An 18,920-nucleotide genomic window follows, 5' to 3' on the forward strand; every position below is an offset into this window, starting at 1 on the left:
AAAGAAAGCTGAAAGGGAAAATCAGGAGAGTCACTTCGCTCCAAAATGCATGGAGTTTACTCAAAACCACAATACTAGAAGCCCAGTTAAGTTGTATACCCAAAAGGAGGAAAGGTACCACTAAATCCAGGAGGATGTCAGCATGGCTAACAGGTAACGTCGAGGAAGCCATAAAAGGGAAGAAGACTTCCTTCCGAAATCGGAAGGCCTGCCCAAATGAGGAGAACAGAAAGGAACACAAACTCTGGCAAAAGAAATGCAAAGTGACAATAAGGGAGGCGAAAAGAGAGTTTGAGGAACATTTAGCCAAAAGCATCCAGGGGAATAACAAAAACTTCTTTAAATACATCAGATGCAGGAAACCTGCCAGGGAGGCTGTTGGACCTTTGGATAATGAGGGTGTGAAAGGGATTATTAAGGAGTATATGGAGTTGCAGAGAAGCTAAATGAATTCTTTGAATCTGTCTTACGGCAGAGTATACTGAGAATATACCTGTTCCTGAAGCAGGCTTTTTAGGGATGGAGCCTACAGAACTGTGTCAGATAGCAGTGACAAGAGATGATGTTCTAAACTGTCTGGAAAAACTGAAAACTAGCAAATTGCCAGGACCGGACGGCATCCATCCTAGTGTCCTCAAAGAACTCAAATGTGAAATTGCCAGCCTCCTTGTTAAAATACATAACTTATCCCTGCAATCAGGCTCTGTACCTGAGGACTGGAAAGTAGCCAATGTAACACTGATTTTCAAAAAGGGATCCAGGGATGATCCGGGAAATTACAGGCCGGTTAGCTTAACATCCGTTCCAGGCAAATTGATGGAAAGCATCCTCAAGGATAAACTTGTAAATCACATAGAACAACAGGCTGTGCTGGGTGAGAACCAGCATGGCTTCTGCAAAGCTAAATCTTGCCTCACGGAACTTTCGTGTTCTTTGAGAGTGTCAACAAGTGTGTGGATAAGGGTGATCCAGTTGACATGGTATACCTGGACTTCCAAAAAGCTTTCGACAAAGTTCCTCATCAAAGACTCCTGAGAAAACTTAGCAGTCATGGGATAAGGGGACAAGTACATGTGTGGATTGCAAACTGGTTGAAAGACAGAAAACAGAGGGTATGGATAAATGGAGAGTTTTCACAATGGAGGGAAGTAAGAAATGGGGTTCCCCAGGGATCTGTACTGGGAGCAGTGCTTTTTAATTTATTCATAAATGATCTAGAAGCAGGGGTAAGCAGCAAGGTGGCAAATTTGCAGATGATACCAAACTCTTTTGGGCAGAGGCGTAACTAGGGAAATTGGCGCCTGGGGTAAGCACTGAAATGGCGCCCCCCGCCCCCCCCCCCCCCCCACATACTACACTATACTTAGGTTTTTCCTCACAAGCGCCTGCCGCCGCTGCCAAGCCAGGCCACTGACTGGCCGCCAGGCGCCAGCAAAGCAATGCGGGGGGCGCAGGTGGCGCGGAACGGACCGCTCGTGGGGAAGGGGGCACCGACGCGCTCCCTTGACTGCTGCAGCACTGCTGCACTGAGCAGGAAACATTTGTATTAACAAAAAATTTAAAAAAAATTAAAAAATTTGGTCATGGCAGCGCCCCCCACGTGACCAAAAAAGATGGCGCCCGGGGCACGTGCCCCCCCTGCCCCCCCTATAGTTACGCCTCTGCTTTTGGGTATCCTTTTGTTGAAATCCAAAACAGATTGTGAGGAGCTCCAAAAGGATCTCTCCTAACTGGGGGAGTGGGTGACAAAATGGCAAATGCAGTTCATTGTTGGCAAATGTAAAGTGATGCACATTGGGATGAAAAACCCCAACTTTAAGTATATGTTCATGGGATCTGAGCTGTCAGTGACTGATCAAGAGAGGGATCTTAGGGTCATGGTGGACAGCTGGTTGAAAGTGTTGACTCAATGTGCAGCAGATGTGAAAAAGGCCAATTCCATGCTAGGGATCATTAGGAAGGAGGTTGAAAATAAAACGGCTAATATTATAATGCCCTTATACAAAATGATGGTGCGGCCACACCTGGAGTACTGTGTACAATTCTGGTCACCACATCTAAAAAAGGACATTGTAGAACTGGAAAAGGTGCAAAAGAGGACAACCAAGATGATCAGGGGCCTAAAGCACCTTTCTTATGAGGCAAGGCTACAACACCTGCGACTATTTAGTTTAGAAAAAAGGCAACTGCGGGGAGACATGATAGAGGTCTATAAAATCATGCATGGTGTGGAGAAAGTGGATAGAGAGAAATTCTTCTCCCTCTCCCATAACACTAGAACCAGGGGTCATCCCATGAAATTGATTGCCGGGAAATCTAGGACCAACAAATGGAAGTACTTTTTCACACAACCCATAATCAACTTGTGGAATTCTCTGCCACAAGATGTGGTGACAGCCAACAACCTGGATGGCTTTAAGAGGGGTTTGGATAGCATCATGGAGGAGAGGTCTATCATCGGCTACTAGTTGGAGGGCTATAGGCCACCTCCAGCCTCAAAGGCAGGATGCCTCTGAGTACAAGATGCAGGGGAGTAACAGCAGGAGAGAGGACATGACCTCAGCTCCTGCTGTAGGCTTCCAGTGGCATCTGGTGGGCCACTGTGTGGAACCGGATGCTGGACTGGATGGGCCTTCTTGGGCCTGATCCAGCAGGGCTTATGATAAGAAGTGCTGGCAAGGCCAAGAGGGGCTGCCACTGCCATAGAGCTGCAGCCAAGGAGCCATGGTGCACTGCCACCACCACCATGTTGCCCTCTCTCCCGCCCCTTGAACAAATTTTTTAGCTAGGAAATGCCATGTGCTTGTAAAAGGGAATCCTTGCCCGATTCCCCTTTACAAGCAAGGCACTCGAACTGGGCCAAACAGGTTCAGCCCAGTTCAACAGCACAAACTGAACTACTGGCCAGTTCTGATGAACTGGTTGGTGGACTGGCAATTTGAATTTGAAACGAGCCACTGTGGCCTGTTCGTGCACACCCCTAGTACATTCCCGTTTGCTCCCCTCATGTGTTGGCTGTACGTAGTATCTGAGCAGAGCTTCAGTGCGGTATCTAACCCCAGAGTGGTATTGTGCGGGCAAAAATATGTGAGAGTTAGAGGGGAAGTAAGGGGAGATGAATTTCAGAGCTAACTATGATTTTTAAAAAAATGTTTGTTTATGGCAGATGAAACCTAAACAATTCAATATCCCCCCTCAAAACACCATTTTTAAAAGGTGTCCTATGCAGGGTTTGGGGCTATTTTTACTTCCTAGGGGTTGACTCCACTCTCATGCAACTCAGGTCTCAGATGTGGGTGGTGGAAGTGGGTGGAGGGCGGGGGGAGAGGCTGTTGATGGCACCTGCTGTCATCCATAGCTTATATTTATTTAATGTAGATACTTACTTGCTTCCCTTTGCAGCTAAGAAATAATGTTTGGAGGGAATCTGTTTCAGAGCGGGGGGTGCACTGTGTAAGCTGTATGTCCACAATGTCTACTAAAAAAGTATATGCATTAGCTAAAATACTTTGGAGACTGATAAAACCATAGGTCTCACCAGTTTAGTCCCGTCTCTGCGAATCAAGTTCTGAGATAGGTAATCAATGAAATTACTTTTATATAGCAATGGTTGCTGTCACACAGAACACAGAGCTCCAGAAGGCAATCCTCCAAGCCACATGGAAAAGCAGCTGGGACTAGAAATGCAAGAAATGGTTTTTGTTTTGTTTTTTTAAAGTGGATTTTGTGACGCTGAGGAACTTAATTAGTAAGGCAAGCTGAATGCAGAGTCTACATGCCAAATGGGGTGGAATGAATATATTACAGCCAACACTAAGAAATATGATGTGAATGGTTCTGCAATTGTCATCTAAGGATTCCTCAGATTTGCATCTCATTGTGGTGAATTACTTTTCCATTCAATATCTCACAGTTCAGTCAAAGGGTGAAGCCAGATGTAACATTTCAACAGCAATGACTACAGGTACTTCATTCACAATGCAATCTCAGCTTTGCAACTTGTATGCCATACACATCAACAAGGTGAATGCTGGTTCGGTCATCAGTTTTGCCTCCCTTCTCATGCTTCAGGCAGACTGTCCTCCTTTAAAAATATTTTAAACTACTACTACAACTACTACAAATATTTATATACCACTTTTCAACAAAGTTTCCAAAGCGGTTTACATAGATATAAACATATTAAAGAGAATATATGTATTAATATATATGTTACTACTTCAACTTATTTAAAACAGTTTTTAAAACAGTCACAAAGAATTCTGGAGATGTAATGGGTGCTAGCCAATTCACAGCTGGTTTTCCCCTGGGTTAAACTGATACATGTTTAAAACCTGAAGAACTGGAGTTTTTATGTTTGTGCTGAATGTAATCTTTTCAAATTGCCCCCAATGCTCTTAATTGCCCTCAATGTTACATCCATCATCTCCCATAATTCTTACAGAATTTTTAAAAAAGCAACAGTTTTCTCAGCCGCTATGTTTACTTCCATATTTTAATGTACTAATGAGCTTCTTCCTGATAAATAATATTTTTATACAATTGCATTCCTAAAAATAGAAAGGCAAGATTATTAATTAAGACCAATTTGCTCTGTGCAAATTGTTAGGATTCTTGAGGCAAGATGATTCAATTATTTTGAATGAGTGATGTTGTCTTTGGTCATTGGTTAAAACCACATGATCTAGTTCAAAGAAACACCTTTTCAACCATGAGTATCACTGTTAAACATAAACAATAAGAAACATCATGCCATAATTTTGTGTTTGATGATGATTTATGCCATGCAGACACAATCATGTTTGGCACTGAACACCCTTAACAACCACAGAACAAGTCCTTCAATTAGACAGTGATGGGATTGAGAGGACCCAGCCTAAGATGATTCAGTGAGGGAGGTTTAGCAGCTAGCACCATCCTCCCATGCATCAACAACACCAAAAGAAACACATCCCAACAAACATGGGAAAGAAGGTGTGTGTGTGTGTGTGTGTGTGTGTGTGTGTGTGTGTGTGTGTGTGTGTGTGATTGACTGCTGCATTGGGCATATTGGAAGAAAGTATGCATTTTCAGTACTTGTTGTATAAAGCAGAAACTGATGGTTCTGGACCTTTTACCAGTGAGTGGCTAAACGTGTGGGCAGAAGAGACTCCAGTTCAAATCTCACACCTCAGCAGTGGATTAATTCAGTGGCCCATGACAAGCCTCTTGACCTCAGACCCCTTTTAGTTCTATATAACCAGGGCATTCTAGATAAATTCAAAGTATTATTAAGAAAATCCTTTCCTTTTTTCCCCACCTGGCATTGACACCCCTTCTACAATCCACTACATGACTCCAGTTCTTGCTAGTTTACTAGGTGATCTCATATCTTCAGCTGAATAAGCTTTTAAAAACTTTACTTTGTAATTAACTTCAGACAGTATCTTCCAAAAATTACATTAAGCTCTCATTCAGCAAGAAGTGGGGGAAGCAGAGGCCTGCATCAAAAGACTTTTCAGAAGTTTAATAGGGTGCTTCACTTGCATTGCACAGTTTCCTCTTTCTGGCAGACTGCCAGCCGTTGGTCTGAGTGCCTGAAACTTTCTGGGGGGAAAGGCAAGGGCTCTATCCAGGATCTCCTATGAGTGAATTGCGGCTGCTTCTTTCTCATCATTATTCTCTGATTTCAGCAGGTGCTGAAGGTCCTCCAACTCCATTTCATCTATCAACTTTGTGGGGTGTGGTTACTTGTTAAGTATGCTCAATGTTCTATGGTCTCAGAAGCACAGCATTTTATTACCAGGTATAATATATTGTTTGGTGCTCCCTACTTCCCTAAGACTTCATTGGAATTCTTAGAACAGGTTTTTACAGCACTGCTTTCTTTTGTGACTACTGAACACTGTCAAGTCAAGTCACATTTTATTGTTACACAGTCATTGGTCTTAACAGCAAAAAAAATAATGATAATAAATAAAAATAAAAATGGGTAGAGGGTGCTTATTATAATAAATGATTTCCTTTCAGATGTAAAGGTCACAGTTATGATCTGCAAAAAAATTATTGTTATGCTGCCCCGGTTGCGCCCCCCCCCCGAGTTGTGAGAAGTTCCAGAGATTCACAATGTGCCTTGCATTCAGGTTTGCTTTGCAAAAGGAGTCACTGCAGATGGATGGTATCCTTGTAACCAGCGGTGGAGCTATAATTGGGTGGATGAGTTCAACAAACCCAGCTGTACAGCTTCTGGAAGCCACCTGGCTTGCCCCCCACTCCCCGAGCTCCGGCTGGCCTCATTCCCAGCTGGCTTCATTGTCATTCTTTCTTCATTTCTCTCCCTCACTCTGAGTGAGGGAGAGAATGAAGAAAATACCCAGCAGGCAAAGAAGCTGGCTGGGAAATGAGCTATGGCTCTACTGGGTGCTGGCCACATCCCTTGCATGTGATGTCACAGGCAGGGGGTGTGGCTGGCATGCATGAGGGACCACCAGGGAGAGTGGTAAACATAAGCCCCCTCTCCCGGAGCTATGTGCCTGCTTGTAATATTAGGAGCATTGGATGAAGCTGGGAAAACAATAGATCATTCCTAGAAGTGAGCAGCAGATTACATCACAGAAACAAAACAAACCCTACATCCTGAGATGCTCTCTGCCTTCATTGATTCATTCCAGGCAATCTCTAAAATCCTTCCTTTAGTATTTTTCATCTAGCAGCTTCCCTGCTCTTCTCACTCTGGCTAAACACACACACACCTTGCAAGGAAATGGGGATGGGGAAGCGAATAATATTGCCTCCAGCCCCTCTTTTCAAGTGAGTCCTGCATGCTTTTTGATAGACCCATCGCAGTGTTGCTTATTCAGATGGTCAGTTTCATTAGCAAAACATCCTCTGGGTCTTTTCATTCATTACCCAGTGATTAACTCATAAAAGAGTTAACTGCCCCAAACTCACAATATGATGATACACTATTTTACTTTTAAATCACAGCAATTAAAGAATCAATGAAAATGAGGCCAACAAATGCATCCAACAACATGAGACACAAAACAGCTATATTGTAACTCAGCTAGAGGATAGGGGTGTGCGAACTGGCCATTTGGACTGGACTTGACCCAACCTGACCCGGGCTTGACTGAACCAGGTCCGGTCTGATAATCAGACTGGCCAAGCTGGCTTGTGAGCTGACTCAGGGGGTATATTTGTAAAGGGAAATCCAGCTCAGATTCTTCCTTACAAGCAAAGGGGATTCCCTAGCCTAAGAAAGGGGGCAACAATGAAACAGGAATCCTTTACCTTTAGTTTTCCACCAGCAGGGCTGATAGGGATGGCGGTTGCGGCAACACCAGAGGCGATGGTGAGCTCTCCTCCAACACCCCCCACCGCTGGCCTCACAAATGACAGTCAGGGCTGGCTGCAGCCTGGTTTGCAGAGGCCATTTACATCACCAGGCAGAGGCCTTCACTCTCAGCCCGGCCTGTCATTTGGGAGATTGGTGAGGGGATTGGAGGAGCCCCACCACTACAACCTACAACAACAACAACAACAACAACAACAACAAAACCAAAAAATATAAATAAATAAATGTTACACAGTCAGGCAGGTGTTATTGACTGGTTTGTTTTATCCAGACATCAAGTCCTTCCCAAGGACCTGGGATGCCAGAATTTTATCATCAATACTGTTGGTTATTATAGATATCGTCGCAGAATATAGGCTGTTCCCAGTAAAGCTGCTTTTTGTAATTGGCTGATGGTGATTTCTGTGGCCCCTATGGTGTTGAGGTGCTCTTCAAGGTCTTTTGGAACTGCACCCAGGGCGCCAATGACCACTGGGATTATTTTGGTCTTTTTTTGCCACAGCCTTTCAGTATCAATTTGTAGATCTTTGTATTTTGTGATTTTTGTCTATTTCTTTTTCTTCTATTCTGCTATCCCCTGGTATTGCTATGTCGATTATTTTGACTTGTTTTTCTATAATAATAATAATGATAACAGTTCAATTTCTATACCGCCCTTCCAAAAATGGCTCAGGGCAGTTTACACAGAGAAATAACAAACAAATAAGATGGATCCCTGTCCATGCCCCTGTCCATGAGATTTATCACCATGCCCACTGACAGGAAACTAAACCTAAAAGATTCCCCTTTTGCCACCCACCTCTCTTCTTAGGCTAGTGAATTCCCTTTACTTGTTAAGGGGAAACCTAGCTGGATCCCTCTTTACAAGTATACCCCCTGAGCTGGCCTGTGAGCCAGTTTTTAGAACCAGGGGTTTTAACTTGGACCGGAACCCTCCTTTAGGGATGTGTGAACCACCTCGAAGTTGAGCCAGTTCTCCATCAAACCAGGCCAGCTCAAGGGCTCACTGCCGGATTCCCCTTTACAAGCATTCCCCTCTAACCGCCGAACCAGTTCTGAACTGGCTCCATTCAAACCGGGGCCACTCACTCAGACTGGCTCCCCTTTCTGGGGGGCTGGTTCGGTTTGAGTCTGAACCAGTCAAACTGGCCCAGTTCAATTTGAACTGGGTCCGAATAGAACCAGTTCCACACATCTCTAACTGGGACAAACTTCTAATCAACAAAACATAAAGGACGGCTAGATATAATGCAACACTAGCCATTATGGTTGTATAGAGAGATTTGAAAAAGATAAGGGGGTATTGGTAAAACTAGGTAGCTAGCTAGTGCAGCTGTGACAAACGAATTACAACCACGATGACCTGGCAAAATTCATTATTTGAACTGGAGATCCAATTTCACAGTGGCTTTGATAAGAGGGCCTCCTGTCCTCATGCGTCAAAGTCAATAAGGCTTTAGTATTGGGTAAGGGAGTCTCATGGGCAAGAGTGTTCTGGCCCTCGATTCTATCATCTTCTGCTTCTTTGTCAGGTACTATTCTGCTAAAAAAGCCAATCAGGAAAAGTTCTGCCAGTCTGCTCTAATAGGTTTCTTTTCCTGATCTAACCTGACACCTTTGATGACAAGAAGGTGAACTGTGAAATGTCTTGAGAGTGTGATGGGATTATACTTCCTCCCACCAATCAAGCCAAAATTCTCCCTCCCTTTTGATGCCCTGATGTCGGCTTGCCTGCTTTAATTCACATCTCCAAGCCATAGGGAAATGATCGATGGCACAACTAGGTCACAGCAGGCACAAGAAATACAAGTGTGGATGTGGATCACTGCCAAAGATGGAACTATTCATCTGGGGCCAGCGTCTTAGAGATCTTCAGTGCTGAGAGCTGCCAGTGTTCACTGCCTTGTATGAACATGTGCTCTCTCTCTCTCTCTCTCTCTCTCTCTCTCTCTCTCCCCCACCCTCTGTGCAGGCCAATGAAAAGACAAATTAAATAGGGCTTGCGCAGAACTTTCTGATGTCTGATAAACTATGAAAGTGATCTACATTAAAGCCAATAATGAAGACTGCTAATTTACCATTTATTTATTTTTCTAAACATTTATCCTGCCTTTCTGCCCATGAGGCCACAATAATATAAATGATCTAATCAATAAATAGACATTTTTTTTAAAAAAAATCTGCAGTAAAATTAAAAAAGTTGATAAAACAAGGACCGGTGTACACTTCAGGGTGAGAGTGGGTGGAAAGTAGACTGTGGAGACTCAGTTCAAATTTCCGTTCAGCCAGGAAGCTCACCAGGTGACCTTGAGAGAGAGCCACTCTCTCTCAGCCTAACCTACCACACAGGGTAGTTGTGAGGATAAAATGAAGGAGGAGAACCATGTATAGGTTGTAGTCTACTGTTGGACCACTGGCTAATGGGCAGATTACCTAGCTTGTGCTGGTTGCAGAGGCTCTTTTAAAAAATTCTGGACAGGGTGAGTCTTCAGCTGAACCAGAAAAGTGCTGATGTTCTTAAGTAAGAAAGAGTACTCAGGATTCTAAAGCAGATGGATTAGACATGCCTTAAACATTAAGAGCTCCTTAGTGTGCACTCTTGCTTGGTAAATTTCAAACACATTAGTGGGACCATGGGGATTCTCGTTTTTTTAAAAAAAGTTAGACCTTACAAGACAAAAGTGAGCCCACCCATGCTATGGAGTACTGACAGCAGCCAGTCTTCATCTCTTTTAGAAGCCTGGTGAACGAAAATGCTTCCTTGGACCTTCTAAAACTGCCAATTTCCTGTATGAGGAAATGCCCCACAATGGGGACCATTCACCTGCAATATTCCTTTTCAAGGCTAATATATTTATATTATTTATTATAATATTTAATAAGCCCAGTCCTTAAATGCATACACAGCTATACATACATAATTAAATATATCTCTATCAACTACTTACGTACAGCCATACATTTATTATATGTATTACACAAGTGCATCCAAAAAGCCATACATATTACATTGCACACACATACATCCCAAAAGCATGTTTTTCTATTTTCCTCAACACAGGCATGTAAAATTCCATTCTCTCACCCCAATCCAGCTATAGGCAGTTCACATCTAGAAGGAGGCCTCTTCATATGCATCACTAGCTAAATGGGAAATCACATGTACAACTTGGTTCTGCGTGCACAATTCCCCTCTCCAGTACAGAGACCAGGGCTTGTACAGACAGACAGACAGACAGACAGACACACACACACACACACACACACACAGCCTCTTTTAAAGTGATAAAATCCTACTGATTGGCTGTTTGGGAGAAGGAGATGGGTTCTGAACTCAGTCCCTCTTCTCATTCTGCCTTCCCACTTGCTCTGTGGACATAGCCCCAGATGCTCTGTGTGCTCCTGTGCTTGTCTATGGATCAGAGAGATCAATGCAAACAGGTTCAAACAAATACGTTAACTTTAGACTGGATTACAGTGTACTAAAATATTTTAGTTAGGATTTCAGTTTAATAACATTCTTTGAACTGTGGGTGTGTGTGTAAAAAAAATTGATTGATTGATTGATTGATTAAGTGCTGTCAAGTCGGTGTCGACTCTTAGTGACCACATACAGAGGTGTATCTAGGGAGAATAGCGCCTAGGGCAAGCACTGAAATTGCACCCCCTGTCCAAACATCTGACACCCATCTTTCAGGTAACTTTACCATAATATCAGCTCAAAAATACAAAATCAAGCTCGTTAATCTTTTAATATTTCAAAAACTATTTAGCAGTGGATGTAGCCAGACCAAAAAATGCTGAAAAACTACAAATTTCAGTATGCTGGGGCTCATGAAATACCTAAATACTATGTGGAGGTGTACCTGGAAAACTAAACAGAAGTGCCTGTCTAATTGTCTACTAGCATTGTAGCATCACTATTATATAAGTTTTAAAAATAAATGGAAAATTTGACTTTTCCCAGATAATCTGAAAATAATTAAAGGATATGCAGAGTAAACTGTGTCACTGCTTGGAATATATTCTAGTCTTTCAGAAAGATAGTTAAAATGAGAGAAAGAGAGCAAGAAACTCCCAGTGGGCCTTAATACTAAGGATTTCACATTGATTCAAAGACAAACTCACCATTAATAGCCATATTATTAAGACATCACATTTAACTCACTTATCACAAGAAGCAAAGTAAGAGCAGTGAATACAATCCTCGCTCATAAGCTTCAGCTCAGTATTCACAAGCCCTGATTCTCTGTACATAGTGCCAAATGGAATATGTGTACAGTGATTCATAGTATATTAATTTTTTTAAAAAAAACCTTTACCTGTAGCCCCTTTGGGGGGCTTCCTAAAGGCCGGGGGGGGGCGGTCTGCAAAGATTTCCCCTCCCCCACTAGCCTCTAGGGCCTTGCAGGGACCATTTGAGCATGTGCAGTGGCCATTTTTAAAAAACGAAACGGCCGCTGAAAACAAAATGGCCACTGTGCATGCTCAAATGGCCTCTGCAAGGCCTGGCATGGCCTAGGGCCTCACAGAGGCCATTTGAGCATGCACGGTGGCAATTTTGTTTTTGGAAGCCATTAAAAAAATAATTTTTAAAAATGGCGCCCCCCTTCAAGTGGCGCCCGGGGAACGTGCCCTGCCTACCCTACGCTAGATATGCCCCATACCACATAGATAGATTCTCTCCAGGATGATCTGTCTTCAACTTAGCCTTTAAGGTCTCTCAGTAGTGCATTCATTGCTATCATAATTGAGTCCATCCACCTTGCTGCTGGTTGTCATCTTCTTCTCTTTCCCTCAACTTTCCCCAGTATTATGGACTTCTCAAGGGAGCTGGGTCTTCGCTGTATCCAAAGTATGATAGTCTGAGCCTGGTCATTTGTGACTTGAGTGAAAATTCTGGATTGATTTGTTGTATGATCCATTTGTTTGTTTTCCTGGCTGTCCATGGTATCCTCAAAAGTCTTCTCCAGCACCAAAGTTCAAAAGCGTCAATACTTTCTCTATCTTGCTTCTTCAAAGTCCAGCTTTCGCATCCATAGATTGTCACTTGCCAGCAGTGTTCCCTCTAACAGGGATTCTCAGATGCTGTTCACTACAACTCCCAGCATCCCCAGCTGCTGCAATGGCCTTTGGCTGAGGATTGTGGGAGTTGTAGTCAACAACAGATGGGAATTCCTGTTAGAGGGAACATGGCATGTTTGGGACATTTTATGCTAAAATGCAGATATGTCATATTCACAGGGGTTGGATTTTTCAGATGCTTAGTTTTCGGTTAGTTCTCATCAGGGGCATAGAAAGGTTGGAGGTGGCCCTGTGACTACATTTTAATATGCCCCCTGCCAGGGGGCATCAGGAGGCATTGCCTGTGTTGGGACACAGACATATCATTTGTTGGGGCCCTCCCAGCCCGGTGAGCACTTCGTACACCAACTAGGTACCCAGGGGGGGGGACAAGGGAGCCCCAAGGTGGTCCCTGGACACCTTGGAGTATCTGGGGATACCCCATTTGGTGTCCCCAATTGGGGGACAAATTGGGGGACATTTGTCCCCTGGCCAAGTGGTAGCGACACCCCTGGTTCTCCTTCTGGCAAAAGTATGAACTATCCTTGTTAAAATTGCTGACTGACATGGTGCTGGACTATCTGTTGTGCATTTCACTCATCATATGCAATTGGTTTGTATAATAAGTCACAATTTACTTGTCTTTATCTTTAAAGGAATCTATAATGGCTGTTCAGAAAACATGTTACCTTATTCAGCCACTTATCAGTAGTTGTGAAAATGTGATTTTCACCCAGTGATTTAAAATCTGTGCACATTCATTGTAGTTCTACCCATGGCACCCTATTTCAGGCACTCAGTAGCAGGGAGGGTGGCACTTTTGAAAGGAATGCGTTTCACATCTATTGCAGTAATCCATCTGTTTGTGAATGCTCCTTCCGTATTAAACCAAGTGCTTGGGTGGAGGGAGATAAAATGTAGCTGTATTTTGGTCTAGGCAACATATTCTCTTCCCATTTGGAAGGACAACAAAGCCAACTGTCAGCTGCACAAATAACAAGACATTTATTTTTTCAGCAATAAACATCTGAGAAGTTCTGTCCAAGCCACCCAAACAATATTACGATTCACTGCAAAAATAAGCCTCTCCCAGCCCTTTCCAGGGAAGTGGAAATTAAGATGAAGCATATCAGCTCAAAGAGAGTTCAGATGACTGCTTTCTTTCCATGATGGGAAGGCACTGAAATGTCTCGAGAGATCTGATGTCAGCTGCCAGCACCTGAATGATCAGAATTTTCTATTCCAGGTACAGAGAACTAAGAGAACACTCCTCACTCACTGTATGAGGCACTTTGCCAGCTGATATCACTGGGCAGATACCTGTTCAAAGCAACATTATCAAAGGAGATTAGCACAATGGGTAACATTTGAACACCTCCACACATAACCAGAGTGGAAAGCATGTCAGCTCACATGTGAGAAAGGGACGATATTTCCTTCCAGTGGCCGTCCCTTGTGTCTCATGCATTGCTGCTCTGGAAGGTTCCTGACATAGTGTGGGGGCTGCTGGAAGCAGGGCTGAAAACCCTGCATATACACATGGAACATTGCACATAGAAGCTAGGAACAAAGTCAATGGCAGGCAGGAACTGGCCTTTCTCAGCAATGTCCTGGGAAAATCAGCCAAAGGATATGACACTGGATCTCTTTGCTGTTGCTTTGAGAATTAGGTAAGGCCTGTTTCTGTTTAGGTATGCTTCCAGAAATTGAAGGGTGGCTTGGAAGTGTGCTGGATATATCTTTAAATATATTTTCATCTGAGTTCAGCTGTTAATTAGTCTACTGTTTTAATGGTTTGGATTTTTAAGATTACTTTACTTATAAATTATGGTTCTATCTATCTATCTATCTATCTATCTATCTATCTATCTATCTATCTATCTATCTATCATGTTTTTACACCGCCCAAAACTTACATCTCTGGGCGGTTTACAACAAGATTAAAAAGTAAAACATTAATTAAAAACAAAAACAAAACAAAACAAAAATTTAAAAGCAAGAAATGTAAAACACAATTTAATTTTTTAAAAACAATATTCTAAAAATAACATTCAAAACAATCAAAACAATATCAGTTAAAAGCCTGGGTGAAGAAATGTGTCTTTAAGGATTTTTGAAAGGATGTCAGAGATGGGGAGGCTCTTATTGCTCTAGGGAGTGTATTCCAAAGCCTCAGGGCAGCAACGAAGGCCCGTCCCTGGGTAGCCAGCAGATGAGCCGGTGGCAAATGCAGATGGACCTCTCCTGATGATCTCAGTGGGCAGTGGTGTTCATTACGAAGAAGCTGTTCTCTTAAAAACCCAGGGCCCAAGCTGTTTAGGGCTTTATAGGTTATGACCAACACCTTGTATTTTGCCCGGAAACATAGTGGCAGCCAGTGTAACTCCTTCAATATGGGAGTAATATGGTCTCTCCTAGATGACCCAGAGACCAGCCTGGCTGCCGCATTCTGGACCAACTGTAGTTTCTGGACTACGTGCTAGGGCAGCCCCACATAGAGCGCATTGCAGTAATCCAGTCTGGAGGTTACCAGCAGATGGACCACTGTTTTGAGGTCGTCTAACTCAAGAAACGGACACAGCTGGCGTATCAGCCAAAGCTGATAGAAGGCACTTCTGGCCACTGTCTCAACCTGGGACACCAAGGAGAGACTTGGATCCAGAAGCACCCCTAGACTGTGTACCTGTTCCTTCTGGGGAAGTGTGACCCCATCCAGAACAGGAAGATCAAACTCGTCTCTCACGTTCCGACCCCGCACAATGAGTACCTCCGTCTTATCTGGATTCAGTCTCAGTTTGTTATCCCTCATCCAGCCTATTACCGACTCCAGGCAGGCATTTAGGGAGGTTATACCCTCTCCCGATGATGCTGACATGGAGAAATAGATTTGGGTGTCATCAGCATACTGATAGCACCCTGCACCAAATCTCCTGATGATTTCTCCCAGCGGTTTCATGTAGATGCTAAACAACATCGGAGACGATACGGAGCCCTGAGGGACACCATACAAAAGTTCAGATGTTGAAGAACAGCAATCTCCAAGGGACACCATCTGGAACCTGCCTGAGAGGTAGGAGCGGAACCACTGCAAAACAGTGCCTCCCACCCCCAACCCCCTCAGACGCTCCAGAAGGATACTATGGTCGATAGTATCGAAAGCCGCCGAGAGGTCCAAAAGGACCAACAGAGTCACACTTCCTCTGTCAATTGCCAGTTGGAGATCATCCATCAGGCCGATCAAGGCAGTCTCCACCTCATCGCCAGCCCGGAAGCCAGTTTGAAATGGGTCTAGATAATCTGTTTCCTCTAAGACTGTTTGGAGCTGGGAGGCCACCACCCTCTCAATTACCTTGCCCAGCCACGGAAGGTTGGAGAAAGGCCTGTAGTTGTTCAAGTCCAAGGGATCCAGGGTAGGCTTCTTTAGAAGTGGTCTAATAATTGCCTCCTTAAGACTAGGAGGCATCCTACCTTCCCTCAGAGATGCATTTATGATCTCTACCAGGCCTTCTACAACAACCTCCCTGCTAGATTGAACAAGCCATGTCGGGCAAGGGTCAAGAGAACAGGTGGTGGGCCGCACCATTCCAATCAGCTTGTCCGCATCCTCAGAAGTCACAAACTGGAACTGATACAGCCTAACCACATAAGAGGAGTCACTGGATACCTCTGCATCAGATACTGAAGTAAGTGTGGAGACAAAATCCAAGTCGGCCTGAATATGAGAGATTTTCCCCACAAAGAATTCATTAAACACATCACAGCAGGTAATAGATGGTTCCAAATTCTGATTCAAGGAAGGAGGGGCACATACTAGCCCTCTCACAACCCCGAACAACTCCGCTGGACGTGAACTTGAGGATGCAATACGGGCAGAAAAGAATCACTTCTTTGCCGCACGTATCGCCTGAGCATAGGTCTTCAAATGAGCTCTATGTTGCAATCTGTCAGATTCAAGCCAAGTCTTTCTCCACCTGCGCTCTAGTCATCTACCTCACTGCTTCAGCCCCCATAGTTCTTCCGTATACCAAGGGGCCAGTTTTGAAGCGGGTCGGAGAGGACGCTTAGGAGCGATCATGTCTACCGCCCTGGTGAGTTTGTTATTCCAGTTCTCCACCAGGACATCAACCGGATCGCCGGCAGAGACAACAGTGAATCCCTCCAAGGCTTCTTGAAATCCTATGTGATCCAATAACCTTCTCGGGTGGACCATCCTAATAGGTCCCTCGCCTCTGCGAAGGTGGGGTGTGACTGTGAGTCCAACCTTAACCAGATGGTGGTCTGTCCATGACAAAGGGGAAATCACAGGATTCCCCACCCTCGGAACACCACCCTGATCAGAGTGAAAGACCAAATCAAGCGTGTGACCTGCAATGTGCATCGGTCCCGAGACCACCTGAGATAGGCCCATAGTCGTCATGGCCGCTATGAACTCCTGAGCCGCCCTGGACAAATTGGTCCCGAAATTAACATTGAAGTCACCCAGCACCACAAGCCTGGGCAAATCCAACACCAAGTCCGAGACCAAGTCCATCAGCTCAGCTAGGGACTCTGTTGAGCAACAGGGCGATCGGTACAGCAACAGAAGTTCCAGTCTATCCCTGGTCCCCAAACCTAAGTACACACATTTGATATGGTCTGATACTCTAACAGGGATCCTGGTAAGGGGGATATTATTCTTGTAGACCACAGCCAGTCCACCTCCCCACCCCCGGTTCCTCACCCGTTCCTCAACAGAGTACCCTGGAGTGAGAAGCCGGGACCACACTGGGCCCCCAGCCTCCCCCAACCAGGTCTCTGTAATACATACCAGGTTGGCACCTTCATCCAGAATCAAATCATGGATGGTTTCTGATTTGTTCTGGACTGACCTGGCATTACAGAGGAGCAAGGTGAGGTTCCATGGGTGGTTGGCACTGATCCCCAAGGTCAAAGAGCTGGCAGGACAGCCAGAAGGGAAAACAGTTATTAGATTTCTATGTCCCCTTCCCCTGTAACGACCTGCTGACCTGCCAACGTTACTTCTTCTGTTCCCCACCACCACTGGAATGGCCGCCCCACAGTCAGTGGACACGCCCCCTGTCTCCCCATCTCCAGATAAGCCCAGACACATTATACAAGTTCCTCACCCAGGACAAATTAAAACAGAAGCGTGTTTATTAAATGCCTCCCATATACAAATACCTGGGCCAAGAGACCTGGCCCACACCCTCACTTTCCCCCAAAATGGCTCCCCCAAAGGGTGACCCCCTTTGGTGTTGCCCCTTCAGTGGTGACTCCGCAAGTGGCAAGCCTGCCACCACAGGCAGTGTTCTTATATAGGGCCAGAGAGAGCCCTCTGGTCAGCTGACAGGCTGGAACTGCTGACGCACTCCTGGCCCCGATCCTGCGAAGCAGCCAGAGGCCACAGTTCAACTGCCAAAGGCCACAGTTCTACAGGTCAGGCAGGGGACCGGCAGGTGGACTCGCCTTCCCCTCTCCCTCTCCTGCAGGCAGATGTTCAAGGTGGCAGCAGCAGCAGCAACAGACAGCCCACAGCAGTCTCTCACCCTGGGGGGTTGTTTGGGAAGCAGATGGTCTCTCCCAAGGCTGCAGGGCTTCTCATTTCTCAAGGGTTTTAACCATTACTTTATTTTCTGAGGATTTTGAAATTGATTTACTCTTTTATAAAACTAAGAGAAAAGAAGGAGCTTAAAGCTTGATGCCAGGAATTCCCTAAAACCAAGAATGCCCTAAGTAGAAATGAGAGTAACAGCCCTGCCGGATCAGGCCCAAGGATCAACTAGTCCAACATCTTGTTTCACACAATGGCCCACCAGATGCCTCTGAGATGCCCACAGGCAAGAGATCAGGGCATGCCCTCTCTCTTGCTGTTGCTCCCCTGCAACTGGTATTCAGAGACATCTTGCATGAGGCTGGAGGTGGCTAGGGGTGTGCACGGAACCAGCTGGTCTGGTTTGGTTTGAATCCAAATTGGACCCAAACCAGACCGGACCAGTTCTATCTGGCACCCCCTTGAAACCTTCCCCTGGTTAGGGGTGTGTTTGTTTCTTGAGCTTCTTAAAAAAAAAATTCCTTGATTTTTTCAAACTTTCCCCTCCGGGGGGCAGGGGTTCTTCAAGGTGGCTGGGGGGGGGGGGTTCTGCGGAGGTTCCTCCGCACCACCTGCCTCCCATCTGTCCAAAACCGGCCTCTTCAGCTGTTCTTCAGCCCATTCGGGCCTTCCCCCCCCCCCAGTGCAGCGGCCATTTTGGAGGCCACTGCTACTGCACAATGGGCCTTTGCGTGGCCCAGGTCATGCCAGGCCACACAGAGGCCCATTGCGCAGTAGCAGTGGCTTCCAAAATGGCCACCATGCCAGTGGGGGAAAGACCTGAATGGGCCAAAGAACGTCTGAATGGGCTGGTTTTGGATGGGTGGGAGGCTGGCGGAGGGGAAGGGGGAACTTCTGCAGACCACCACCACCCCCTGCTACCTTGGAGAACCCGGATGGGGTAAGTTTTAAAAGATAAATGATTCTTTT

The 18,920-nt window shown here is 45.1% G+C and overlaps 1 protein-coding gene across 14 annotated transcripts in view; it reads left to right on the forward strand.

The window, feature by feature from the left end:
- Positions 1–18,920, forward strand: part of LOC128351680 (uncharacterized) — a 337,204-nt gene that overhangs the window by 291,670 nt on the left and 26,614 nt on the right. For 2 of the 14 annotated variants that reach the window (XM_053311427.1, XM_053311413.1), the window contains exon 1: positions 5,732–5,785. The exons of 11 other annotated variants lie outside the window; for them this stretch is intronic. In XM_053311427.1, the coding sequence (XP_053167402.1) occupies positions 5,754–5,785 (32 nt within the window). In that variant the 5' untranslated portion in view covers positions 5,732–5,753. Of the gene's footprint in view, positions 1–5,731; positions 5,786–13,508; positions 13,647–18,920 lie in introns of those variants that run through there. One more of the 14 variants, XM_053311414.1, reaches the window with a different exon arrangement.

Source organism: Hemicordylus capensis, chromosome 3 (assembly GCF_027244095.1).
Source record: "Hemicordylus capensis ecotype Gifberg chromosome 3, rHemCap1.1.pri, whole genome shotgun sequence".
NCBI lineage: Eukaryota > Metazoa > Chordata > Lepidosauria > Squamata > Cordylidae > Hemicordylus > Hemicordylus capensis.